The 14,051-nt window shown below is 40.3% G+C and overlaps 1 protein-coding gene across 1 annotated transcript in view; it reads left to right on the forward strand.

Moving 5' to 3' along the window:
• Positions 1 to 11,393, forward strand: part of LOC108783215 (Extracellularly regulated kinase 7) — a 22,809-nt gene extending 11,416 nt beyond the window's left edge. The window contains exons 8-11 of the mRNA XM_018551730.1: positions 889 to 986; positions 8,312 to 8,446; positions 9,861 to 10,006; positions 10,764 to 11,393. Coding sequence (XP_018407232.1) covers positions 889 to 986; positions 8,312 to 8,446; positions 9,861 to 10,006; positions 10,764 to 11,393 — 1,009 coding nt within the window. The remainder of the gene's footprint in view (positions 1 to 888; positions 987 to 8,311; positions 8,447 to 9,860; positions 10,007 to 10,763) is intronic.
• Positions 11,394 to 14,051: the final 2,658 nt, after the last annotated feature.

The raw sequence follows: 14,051 nt of genomic DNA on the forward strand, positions 1-14,051 counted from the left end.
ACAATTTATCTAAAATATCCGCGTATGCCTGATCAAGACCTTCTGTGTCAGTTTTTAAATTCAGACCATTATTTTAAATCTTTATATTAAATCTCAAAATAATGGTCTGAATTTAAAAACTGACACAGAAGGTCTTGATCAGGCATACGCGGATATTTTAGATAAATTGTCAACATCAATTTGACCTAAGCCTTTTCGTTTTGTTATTTTTTAATTTAACGGTTCCTCATTGTATCGTCTTTTACTGTCGAATACGGACGCATATTTATTACAGTCAGTCTTTCTAGTATGATTAAATTGTGAATTTAATTATGAAATAATGTTTTTGTCTACCAACAGAGGTAAGGTTTTAAGGTTTTTAGTAATTTTTTGTTTTGTAATAATTTGACTCTAATAGAATTTGTGTTGTTAACGGTCTTTTTCACAGACATATTTCTGATTTTTCGGAATTTCATTACACAACTCCACATTCATTATCTTCGATAGTTTTACCTCTAGTTGGTGCACAGGAACATTTTGTCGTTCAACAAGAATACTTGCATTCTAACTCGGAGTAAATGGAGTAGTGATTTATTATTATTTCGTCGCTGAAGATGGTCTAAATTGCAGACCGAAACGTTTGACGGGGCATCTTAATGTTAATTTGTAAGATTATTAAAAAATTTTTTTCGCATTGTTAACTGCGTTTGACTCTTAATAGCCTTTAATTTATGTTTTATTTATTTGTAATATATAAATTCACACACGATTACATAGAAGCACCCGATATCCAGCTTGACCATTACAGCATGTTCTTATCGGTATTCATTGATTATAAAAAATAATATTAATAAAAATAGATACATATATATTTTAAAACAATTTTTTTTTATTTCTCGTTTTTTATAGGTCAAAATCCAGATTGCGGCGATTGTCTGAAAGCATTAGAAAGGAAACAAGGAACAGTAGCAGTAACCCTGTGATCGATCAATGTGATACGATTGTCGGTGAGAAGAATATATGTATTATATGAAATTTTTTTATCTCCTACAATTTTATTCTATTAATTTCTAAACATGCACGAGTGAAAAACGCCTCATTCGGTCAAAGCAATTTTTCATATCTAATAAATTTTTTTTTTTAATTTATATTAATTTCAAGCAAACTGTGTACCGATTATTTGTCGATCTTGAAATACAATTCTAAACTAAAGTTGGAGTAATATAACAAATTAAATTAACAATATATAATCATAAAAATGAAAAGTTCAAGCCATGTTCAAAAAAAGATATTAAAAAATTTAAACTTTTTTATATAATAATAATATATTACAACAAACAGTAACTGATATGTTATTAATTAAAGGTGCCAGTACAAAGTGAACATCGTGCGGCATTTGAACCGCGCGCGGTGAGGTGAAGGGGACAGCGGAAGGCGGAGGCGATTCGAAAATCGGCCGAAAGTTGCATATACTTTATGTATGTTCACTTTGTACTGGCACCTTTAATTAATAACATATCAGTTACTTTTTGTTGTAATATATTATTATTATATAAAAAAGTTTAAATTTTTGAGTATCTTTTTTTGAACATGGCTTGAACTTTTCATTTTTATGATATGATATGATTTTTTTGGATATCACTTACTTTTCAAAGTACAAATACATATATCACAAATATATAGCGAGTGAAATGTGAGAGAGGATGATAAAAAGTTGTAATAACGAAAGAGAGTGAAATACGGCGAAAGAGAGGGGTGGGGGAGGGAGAGGGGCGGGGAGAGGAGGTCCGATGGGTCGAGGATGGTGGAGGTGTGAGAGAAAGGTGAGAGGGGATGTTATAAATTTTTAAGTCGGTCTTGAATGCGGACAGAGAAGAAGAAGAAGGAGAAGAAGAAGATGTTTCTTATTTTTCATTAAAATCACAACTTTTCTATCGTTTGTATCTCCAGAACGGCTTGACCGATTTAAAATTTTTTTGGCTCAAATTATTCGTGGCTATGCCGCCTTTCAGGACATATAACATTCGATTCAAAATTTTTTATATTTCAGTAGTTATGCACCTCTCAAAAATAGACTTTGGTGGCTCGGGATAAGAGACTTGTAGTGTCTTTCAGTTTTTGAACATGGTTGGAGCCACTACGGCGTCTTCTGATATAAGCATTTTAATATTATTAATGATAATATTATTATTAGTAGTAGTAGTAAATGAATGCAGGTGGGCTTAACTAGCCTTCTAACGCGATCTAGACCCATGAGATTCCATTGTCGCTCCCTGCTTGTTCCGTAGGTCATTCAGTCGAGCTCAGCCTCGTGTCACTTACCAGACTTATTAAACTGCTAACCTTCGCATTTTCTAGATCCTTGGGTGTCATAAACATATGTCCCCAGGATTTGTATCTTTTACAAGCGAGTGCAAGGCATCGGCACAGTAAGTGCAGGATGTCCTCGCCTTCTTCTCCACATAGCCGGCATTCTTTCTGCTCCGCTAGTCCTAGGTTGAATAGATGTGCTCTGAGGGTCAAGTGTCTTGTCAGGAGGACCATGCCGCTCCTCAGTTTTTCTTTTTCCATTGCCAGCAATTCTCTAGTTCTTGCTGGTTTTGGAAGTTTCATGAGTTGTTTGGCTCGTTTGCAGCCATCTGCTCCCTTCCAGGAGTTTGAGTGCTCTCGTTCAAGTCACTCTTTGATCGTTTTTGTTCCTGCTGAAAATGGAACCCCGACAATCCGTTCAGTCGGGACATTTTCGATGCCCAGATTTGCCAGCTCGTCCACTCTCTCATTTCCAGGTATACCCTGATGTCCAGGGACCCATACTAGGGTTACCTGGTTAGTTACCCCTAGCGTTGTGAGTGCTTGCATACAGTCCCATACCACAGATGATTCTGTGGAGGTTCTTGCAAGTGCTTCGATAGCTGCTCTGCTATCAGTGTAAATGTGTATTTGTTTCCTGCTTTTCCCCTTTAACAGGAGTTCCGCACATTTTTAGATGGCCAGCACTTCAGCTTGAAACACTGTGGCCAGCTCATCCATTGGTATGCTTAACTCATGGTTAGTATTGGGCCCATATATGCAGGGGCGTCGACTTGAGATTTGACTATGTGTGGAAGTAGGAGTTGGGGTGGGCGAAGTGACAACCAAAAAAAAAAAACAAAAAAAAGCTCCTCCGAAATTGTATACACAAATCGCTGTAAGGAATTATTACTCTTTTATTAAGGGAGTTGCGTAACTTTCGTACTTTTTTGAAGCATATACCAATATGCAGTTGCAACACTTTTACTTTTCCTGCTTATAAATCCGTCCATTACAGCTTCAACATCCAGATTTTTTTCAACATCCGAATGAATGTATGCAGCACAGCTGTACTATTTAACATAATATTTTTTAATCTTCTTCCTCTTCATGTGCCTTATCCGGTCCCCCGGACGTTGGCCATGATTTCCTCGCCAGTGATACCCTGGGAATTAAATAAACCGAAGTGGTTTCCCGTTGCCTTCTTCGGTATACTTTCATATAGAGACCTATATGAAAGTAAACCGAACAGTTTAACGCCGGATCTGAACGGCGTCTCTTAACCAAACGATCGCTGGTCAGATCGACAAACAATCGATATACAAAATCGATTTTGTCGATATATAAAATCTCCTAAGAAAAAGATCTTTCCGCAGTACAGGATGTTGCACAATTTATAAACAGGAGTTCTATCATTTTTGTGTATTTTAACTCAATTTCTCTCACATCTTCTTTTAAAAAGTTTACGACATCTTTTACATTTTTTATCTCTATTTTCTAAGCACTAGTAAAATACCGATCGAGGGTCATAAAAGCGACAACCGCCGATCGAGTTGTAAACATACGACTTTACTTTAATCAACTTTCATTTTTGATAAAATATTAAATAATAAATTATTTCATCAAGAAATAATTTTTATATTCTTCGGATTTCCAAGTGTGGAATTACACATATGGAAAAATTTCGAGTATGGAGTACTCCACATCAACCACACTATAGTCGACGCCCATGCATATATGCCTACTCCATATCGACCGTTTGCTCCCGATCCATTCGTAAACCAAGTGTCTATATCTGGATTGGTTTTGTAGTTAGGTTTGCTCCAGTCCTCCCTAGTCGGTATTTGAACTTTGAAAGTCTTTATCAGCTGGTGTTTTCTGGGGATCCTGTCTTGTTTTAGATTGAAAGGATGTTTATCAGAAAGTCCCAGTCTTGTATGTCCAGTCCTGGTTTCCTTCCTGACATCTTAGTCTGTATGCTGTTTGCCTGGCTGTGTATTTGATCATCTGGTTTAGGGGCTGAATACTGAGTGCTACTTGTAGCGCCTCAGTCGGTGTAGTTTTCATGGCCCCTGCTGCAGCCCTCAGGTATCCTCCCTGTAGGCTTTTGAGCAGGTTCCCTGCCTCCATCTTTTCCGCCCTTGACCATTAGACCACTGCTGCATACGTGAGTCTTGGTAACAATACCATCTTGTATAGCCATAAGGCTGTCCTGAGGTTTATTCCTCAGTTCTTTCCCATGGCCCTTCTACAAGCCCACATAGAGGTGTAGAATTTCTTCCTCTTTTCCTCGAGGTGTGGTTTCCTGCTCAATTTGGGGTCTAATAGGACCACCAAATATTTTACTGAATTTACATAATTTATTTCTTTTCCCCAGAGCCTTAATGTCTCAATGGGTTCCGGTTTGTATTTTCTGGTGAAGATCATGACCGAGGTCTTTGTAGGGTTTACCATCAGTCCCCTCGTCCTACACCAGTTTTGTACAATTTCCAAGGCTTCGTCCATCCGTTCCTTGAGTGTTGAGAGGAAATTACCTCTGGTGATAATGGCGACGTCGTCCGCATATCCGTAGATTTCGAAGCCTCATTTCTTCAGTTTTGTTAGAAGGTCATCCACCACCAGGCACCACAGCAAGGGTGAGAGCACCCCCCCCCTTCGGGCAGCCCGCCGTCGGCCTCCCCTCAACTGAGCTGTTGCCATGATTGACGGTCAGTCTTCTGCCCTTCAGCATGTTTTGTGTCCAGTCGATCAGTGTTTCAGAAATGTTAAATCTGTTCATGGCGTCTTTAATCGACGTATTTGAGGTGCTATCGAAAGCCCCCTCAATGTCGATGGAGACGCCTATTGCATATCCTTTTGCATCCATCTGAACTTCAACTCCGCTCACAAGGTGACGTAGGGCAATGTCCTTAGATCTGCCCTCCCTATAGGCGCACTGGGATGGGTTCAGCGGCTTTGCAATAAGGTAGTAGCCTTTCAGATACCTATCAATGAGCTTCTCCAATATCTTTAAGATGAAGGATATGAGGCTGATAGGTCTGTAGTCCTTGGCCATCACATGGCCATTTTTACCTGGTTTTGGTATAAATACCATTCTGGTATCACTCTAGGCTTTCGGAACATGTCTCAGTGCTATGCTAGCCCTGAGCACTCTCGTTAGGGAGCCTACTAGGACCCTCCTACCCTACCTGAGTAGAACAGGGTAGATGCCGTCTGGTCCTGGAGTCTTGTATGGTTCGTAGGTCTTGATAGCCCATTCAACTCCCTCAGGAGTCACCACCTTGGCTGCCAGTGTCCATTCTCTTGGTTTATGTTTTTCTCCGGGTTTCTTGGTTTCCTGTTGAGATTCACAGTACTTTCCTGAAACGCTGGGGAGTGTGTAGACCATGAGGTGTTTTAAAGTTTCCTCTATTGTTTCGGTGTAGTTCCCGTTTGGGAGTTAAGACATCCCGTATCGTAGGGTGTTGTCTTTGCTAAGGATTCTGTTTAGCCTGGATGCTTCTATAGCGCTCTCAATGCCTTTACAGAAATCCCTCCAGCTTTTCCTTTTAGCAATGATTATTATTTTGCTGTAACCACGTTGGGCGTTTCTATACGCATTCCAATCGGCTGTTGATTTTTTCCTCCTTGCTTTGATGAAGAGTCTTCTTACCTCCAACCTGTGCTTCGAAAGCTCCTTGCTCCACCAGGGAGTTTTGGTTGTAGTGTATTTCGGTCTCTCCGAGTAATTTCTCTCATAGGCCTCTCTTATCGCGTCACTTACATACTGCGCCGCGTATTCAAGATTCCCTTCTGACTGAAATCTGTTTGGGGCTTTCTTCAGGATGGCTTCCAGGTCCATCCTATAGCCTTCCCAGTTTGTAGTCCTTGGTTTTCGATCCCATTCTTTATTCATCATATGCAGGAGATTGTAGCGAATCTGTCTATGGTCGGAACCTGTGGGCTCTCCAGAGACCCTCCAGTCCCGAACCAGGTCCGCCACTCTCTCAGTACTAATGGTGACATCTAATACTTCTTGTCTTCTGCAGTCCATGAAGGTTGGTACCGTTCCTCTGTTTAGGATTATCAAGCTGGTGTCCATAATGAATTTGTGGAGGCTCTCTTCCCTCGGGTTTATATTCGAGCTTCCCCACCCTATGTGGTGGGAGTTTGCATCGCAGTCCAATAGAAGTTCGAGCCCCTCTCTTTCGCATAGGACACCAGCTCTCTCACCCTTTTTGGTGGTGGTTTTTCTTAGGAGTCATAGGGCATGTAGACTAACCTTATGAATAAGTCCAAGTGCCTGTCCTCATCATAGTCCAGCCTTGTCCGTATAACGGGGGTGTCTCCATCGCCGAGCTGTGACAAAAATAGCATTTAGTCCCTTAATTGCAATGCAGGTCCTAATTTTGTTCTGAGTGTCTGTTTTGTAAATAGTTCCACAGCCACTCAGACCCTTTATAGCGTTATTCAGGAGCCAAGGCTCCTGAATTATTGCTATTGCTTTCTGCATCACAGCCATGCTCCTGGTTAGAATCGCCGAGGCGCCTTTGCTGTGATGCAGATTAATTTGGACTATCGGTACTGCGAACCCCGCCATTTTTAGGCCGACCCGCTCGCACCGGCAGTCACCCCCTCCTTATGTTCTTTATCGAGCAACCTTATGGTTGCCCGACCCAGCCCGCAGAAGGGTTTAAAGCCACAGGTCTTCAGGGCCTCCAGTGAGTAATCGCCGATCAAAGCAGCGTAGTGGGCGCTTTACGCGTTCCTACTCTTGCTCCCCCTCACGATGACCCACTTCCTGGCGCCCAGACCCGCGTTTTGTCTGTCGAAGAGCTTTATAGCTTCTTCGGCAGCCAAATCAGATTCCTCTACATGTACTTCCACCCGACGGCGCTTAGGTGTAGCTCCTCAGCTGGTAGCACATGCAGAGTGGTGCTTCTGATTTTAATTTCGGTGGAAAAGCTTTTCAGCCAATCCACCGACTGTTGGTTGGCGCAGTTAAAAATAACTGCTCCATCCCTCTCCCAGGTGCCAGTGAAGGTGGGCACTAGCCCATCCTCGGAAAGTTCGAGGAGGCACTCCTGACCAGTCGCCTGATCCCATCCACCTCACTGGCACCCAGTTTCTTCTCAGGGTAGCCTTCTGCTATAAAGGCCATCCTGATAATACCCTTCATCGCCTGGGCATACGGCCCTTGGTCAGTGATCTTAGGTCTCTCGCTCGGACGATTTTCCGTCTGACTGGGCGTCTCATGCACCGGTCTGGCACGCTTCTGCGTGCCCACCGTCGCACCCTCCCCCGCCCGGCGGAGTATGGGTACTAGAAGGAGAAGGAGAGATGGCTTTTTCAGCCCTCTCCTTCTCCTTTTTGAATCGGCGCCTTGCAGTCCCGCTGTAGCGAATACGGGTCTTGGGTAGACTCGCACTTTCTGCTTTTTCCTCCTCCGGTTGTTCGCTTCCTAGGAAAGCCACCCCCGAGAGGACTTTGTTTATATTTACTTTGTTATTATTTTTGTTCTCCATGTTGATCCCACGAGTACCGTGGACTCGCGATCTTACCCGGGCAGAGCCGTGAATGCCCAGGGCTTGGTTCCGTACTCGTGGAGTTCGCCCGGTATCCAGGAGGCACCGTTTGCGACGCAGCTCCCCCTGCGCAATGCAGCTCCGGGCACTGTTGCTTACACCCTAGCTTTTGGGGTTTCTCTTAGTTGGTCGCTCACGTGCCCCCCTCCCCCTGAGCGGGAGGATCCCGTAAGCCCCACCACCCGCCCCGGCACGGAAGCCCGCAGCCCCCGAGAACGCCAGGCGTACCTGGATGTGGTCAGATATTCCCCCCGTCGGTTTTTCTACCTCGAGGCCCCGTACTTGCCTTCGCAGATCGAATGTGGGTCTCGTGTCATATTACCGCGGGGAATGCATACCACGGGCACTCTAAGCGTCCCGCGACCCGCGGGCTCCCGCCCCGCAACTTCTATAAGGTGGGAACCCTTTCGGGAAGATAATAAATTATTAATAAAAATAATTTTTAATTAATTTTTCTGCAAACTCTATTTCCTTTTCAGCTTGTTCGTCATTGTCTAACAAAAAGACAATCAGACCATCTCAAAGTGATAATACTCCGCGAGGCGTTACAAGAACACAGACGACGAACAATTCCGTACAGCCGCCAGCACAGGAGACCTTAAGCCGTCATAATGGTAACAATTTTTTCTAATAATATTTTTTAAGCATTTTGAAATTAATTAATGGACCAGTTTATAAAGTTGGAAATTAAACTCAACGAGATTATAGATCTCCAAAAAATTTCAATTACTATGAGAGCGAGTCATCAATAAGTTTTTAGAAATACATAGTAAAACACATTTTTTTTGATCGATTTATTTCTATTTCTTCTTTCAGCTCGATACACTCGATCCAACTTTTTCAAGCCGTTCTAATATGATTTGTCCAACCCTTCAAAATAAGCTTTTGCTTTCGGCGATGAGTTGCTTTCTGGTTATGAATCTCTTTCCTCCGAATCATTTCTTCAGGTTTGGAAATAGGAAATAGTCGTAAAGGGCTAAATCTGGAGAATATGCTGGATGAGGATCCGCAATTCATAGCGGAATTCTTTGAATTTGGCCATCGGTATCGAGCACGTGTGAACCCGTGCATTGTCTTGATGGAAAAGCACTTTCTTCTTTGCCAAATGGTGACATTTTTTCTTTAAAGTGTTGTTGAAACGGTCCAATAAGACTGCGTAGTAATCGCCATTGATCGTTTGCTTCGACGGAAGGTAATCGATATGAATTATATCGCGTGCATCTCAAAAAACTGTGCGGCCATCACCTTTCCGGCCGACTTCACGGTCTTCGCCTTCTTCGGAGCTGGTTCACCCGGTGAAGCTGTTTGACTGTTCCTTCGTCTCGGGTGTGAAGTAATGGATCCATGTTTTGTCCACAGTAATGAATCGATGCAGAAATTCATCTGGATTACGTTGAAACATCTCTAAACATTGTTTTGTAATCGTCACACGGTCGCGCTTATGGTCCACAATGAGTAAACGCGGCACCCAAATTGCCGATAGCTTTTTCATACCCAATTGTTCGTGCAAAATTGAAATCACTGTGCCATGTAATTTACTTGTGGCCTCAATAGGCTCGCGCACTTTCACTCGTCGATCAGTTAAATCAATATCGTGGACTTTTTTTTCGATGATTTCTGGCGTAGCAGCCTCAATATTGGGCGTCCCAAACGAGTTGCATCACATGTGGATGTACGACTACGTTTAAATTTATTCACCTAATTGTATACAGTTGGACACGTTGGTGCAGATGTGCTATGAACATTATCCAATTCGACTTTGATTTCATTCGGCGTTAATTTCATATGTAGATGTTTGATCACTGCACAAAATTTGTTTCTTTCCATTTTACAAAAAATACCAAGGTTGTTCGCTTTAATCGTCTACAGAAATAAAACCTCTCGATGAATTCCGTTTAAAGTTTGACAGTAATCAGCTGAAAGATGCTAATTGTCAAAAAGTAATGTAATATGACACTGCGTGTGCCCTCTGACAGATTTTCTAAGAACTTATTGACTTGCCCTCGTACATTTACGATCAATTAACAGTTAGAAGCAGTATAACACAGTATGCATGTAATTTGACGAATGGAAACATTATATCCCCAGCAGCGGCCAAAAGTTACTTCTACTTTAATCAGCAGCAGCTGTCAAGATCTCAACGTTCCATTCAATCAGATCAGCCCATGGTGAGTGTAAGATTATTTTCTTGTTTATCTCACACTCCTCCATGTTTGCTCTGTTGCCTCTTTGTTAACAGTTATCTTAAAGGTAAACGGTAAATTTTGTTATTACAGGCTGCATGTCGTGTGGGATTTGCGTTTAGTAGGTACTGTAACCACTTTTATGCATCACCTAACAGATTGCATTCAACATTAATTTATGCACATTTGGGAGCAAACTGTGATTAACGGCACTTGCTATTAATGCAGGATTACTGCATTAATCCTGCATTAATAACAAGTGCCGCGTAAATAGAATAGTTTATGGTTTTTTATCCCGATAAGGAAATATATAATATATAATAATAAATATATATAATAATAAATAAATATATAATATTATAATAAATTTTAAAGAACGAAGTAAAAAAGAATTATAAAGTTAATTTTCAATTTTAACTGTATCGAATAATTTTGTTGCACAACATAAGAATGCTGAAATACTTTTTAATATAACGCGTTTTTATTACCGCAAGATTATAAACCCTCCTTAAAGATTTAATTGTGCGTACAACTAATTAATACAAAAATAAGCAAATTTGATCAATAAAATTATAAATATTCTAGTAAGAGAGAGAGAGTTTGCTCATTTTTGCAATTTTCTTCAAGTTGTATAATGCATAACCGCACTTGTGTCGAATCTGCTGATCGCTCGATTGAGACCATTTCACGCTGTTGCATACATTTGTATTGATATTTTATCGTCCCTCTGGAATTTTTCCAATTTCAGTACGGCGTCAGAGGCAAATCAAACCAATTAACAGCAACAACACAACGCATCAAACCACGAAGAGCCAACAAGCAGCAGATTTTTACACAGGCGCCAAGGCCTTTCATCTCGGCGTCTGATAATTGGCACGGCGACAATCATTGGTTTAAAAAGATGCCGACAAAACTGATTAAGATTAGCGACAGTCCGAATACTATTGAACAACCCAGCAACGTTGCAAGGACTTTCATCAGGACCATGAATGTTAGGACTACAGGGATTAGCAGTTCAGAATCGCAATGTATCGGTCACCAATCGCAGGCCATCCGCAATTATTTCAATCAGGTGCCATTGCTGACTCAACAACAATCCCAAGTGCGAAATTGCACTTCTTGTCGCAGTAGGGACAACCTTGTTAACAAATCGTTTGCTGTGGATATTATGACAACCAACAATTATTTAAAAAATGGGTCTCGCAGACAGGATAGCAGATTACACGCGAAGCACAGCTTCGACGTCAGCTACATCGGTCAGAAAAGATCGTCGGCGACGTGTAACAAATTGAGGTTTCTAAACAGCCACAATCAGAGTCATGGCGTGATAGCGGAATCGGTTTACAAGGATCTCTGTAACGGAACTATAGGATGGTGAACATGCGGCGAGTAGGCTTTATAGGAGATGAGGAACAACGATCAGACAGAAAAATCATGCGTCGATCGTTTTGCTTTTCTTTCAAGAAAATTCAGATTGGAGATGAAACGTTCGAACTGATTGTACACATGAATTCTTTTCAGCGAGACTTTTTTTTGCAGAAAAGATGCTCTTAAGGATCTTTACACGCAGAGTTTGTAGATGAAATTCGGAAAAAATTTGTAATTAAAAATCTTTCAATTTACAAATAGGACAATTCGGACATTAAAAACACGCAATATTTAAAAAAAATATATTTTTTTTCCTATTTCTTCTAGATCTATTTTGTATGTGTAATTGATGTTTTATCAATAATTTTTTTATATATTTGTCTTATAGTCGCATTGCAAACATTTTGTAGTAATTTTATATACATATATATATATATATATACAGGGTGTTTGAAATTAACCGCCAAGTATTTCATGTGTGGGTAGAACAGACTATACTGAGTCGAAAAGTCCTGTACCATTTTGGGATTACAGCAATAGTTAAGGAGATATTAATTTTTAAAGATTGGCAAATACGCGCGTCCGTCCGGCCTACCACACCATTGAGTGTACGCCTACAGAACGCCGCGATGGCGCGCGGGCCACGGGAAGCGGACGTTTGGGGGCTAGCGGCGGTGTGCGCGGTGCGGGCGCGGAGCGCTTGCCGACCATCCCCACTCTTCGCGCGGCTAGCTATCGCGATAGCGAATATTCGGCGCTTCAGAAATTAATATTTTGACTGCGAAAATCGGGAAATGATCGAAATCTTTTTGAGAACTCAATTTAGTTCGCTCTAAAGCGTGTATATGCCCGTGACATACAGAAAAATATTATAAATATGAATTGTTTTAAATATTTATTTAAGTGTATTTTAATTGTACCGACAACGTTCATTAATAAGTTAGAGCGGACTAAACTGAGACGAAAAGCCTTTTACCATTGTAATTTTCGCAATAGTTAACAAGATATTAATTACTAAAATATTAATTTTCAAGAATTTTTCACTCAAGTACTATCAACTTTACAGAAAAACAGCAAGAGACAAAAATTGTTTATTTTCTTTTCATAAAGTTCTGGGAATTTTTTCAGAATTTTTTAGTACCGTATTTTCTCATAAAAACAGTTGTTAATAAGAAAATGCAGCACTATAAAAGGTTGATAAAAATTTATGAAAAAATTTTTAGAACTTTATGAAAAGAAAATAAACAATTTTTGTCTCTTGCTGTTTTTCTGTAAAGTTGATAGTACTTGAGTGAAAAATTCTTGAAAATTAATATTTTAGTAATTAATATCTTGTTAACTATTGCGAAAATTACAATGGTAAAAGGCTTTTCTCAGTTTAGTCCGCTCTAACTTATTAATGAACGTTGTCGGTACAATTAAAATACACTTAAATAAATATTTAAAACAATTCATATTTATAATATTTTTCTGTATGTACACGGGCATATACACGCTTTAGAGCGAACTAAATTGAGTTCTCAAAAAGATTTCGATCATTTCCCGATTTTCGCAGTCAAAATATTAATTTCTGAAGCGCCGAATATTCGCTATCGCGATAGCTAGCCGCGCGAAGAGTGGGGATGGTTGGCAAGCGCTCCGCCGCCCGCGCCGCGCACACCGCCGCTAGCCCCCAAACGTCCGCTTCCCGCGGCCCGCGCGCCATCGCGGCGTTCTGTAGGCGTATACTCAATGGTGTGGTAGGCCGGACGAACGCGCGTATTTGGCAATATTTAAAAATTAATATCTCCTTAACTATTGCTGCAATCCCAAAATGGTACAGGACTTTTCGACTCAGTATAGTCTGTTCTACCCACACATGAAATATTTGGCGGTTAATTTCAAACACCCTGTATATCACATGCAATCAACCTTTTATATTCATGTTATAGTTTGCTGTATTACAAACAATTGTACAACAAAAGTGAAAGAAAATTTTTATTAATGATTTCGTGATAAGAAACAGTGGGTGATCGTCATAGATTATCCTAAAGTTCATTCATTCATTCTCGTGCAAAAAACATGCCGCTTAATGCGAATGTGAATATATTCCTGAGTAAATAAACAAATTTTACATAAAGTAGATGCATAATTAACAATATCAATGTGCTTTCGAGTTTTCACGGGTATAATCAGAAATAGCAGACAAAAACGACCTCATCCCAAGGAATACATAAATAAAATATCAATATTTGGAAATAAATATGATCTTTAAGATTACTACGACTACTTTGTATCATAGCTACTTTTTATACTACGTAAAATATTGAAAAGACAAGTGGGAGATGAGCATTTGAATGTTCTCTCCTTTTCTGTAATGAAAAGGCGACAATAAGTGAGATCATATAATAAAACAATAAGAGATCAAAATTATTTTTATGCAAAAAGAAATAAATATCGTCTTTTTTTTAATTATCGTCACAATTAGGAGTGTCTTCAACTATCCATTCTGACAAACAGCGGAAACAAAATAATAAAAGACAGAAATTACTTGAAGACTGCAGTGATTATCCCGTGGGAAAACGAAAAACTTAGGAGTTTAGAACGTATAAAACAGTACGATTGACATGGGGCCATACAACGGATCACACATACACATATTTCTATACCATTTTATTTATATAACGTG

The sequence above is a fragment of the Cyphomyrmex costatus genome, unplaced genomic scaffold (assembly GCF_001594065.2).
Source record: "Cyphomyrmex costatus isolate MS0001 unplaced genomic scaffold, Ccosl1.0 scaffold1450, whole genome shotgun sequence".
Lineage (NCBI taxonomy): Eukaryota > Metazoa > Arthropoda > Insecta > Hymenoptera > Formicidae > Cyphomyrmex > Cyphomyrmex costatus.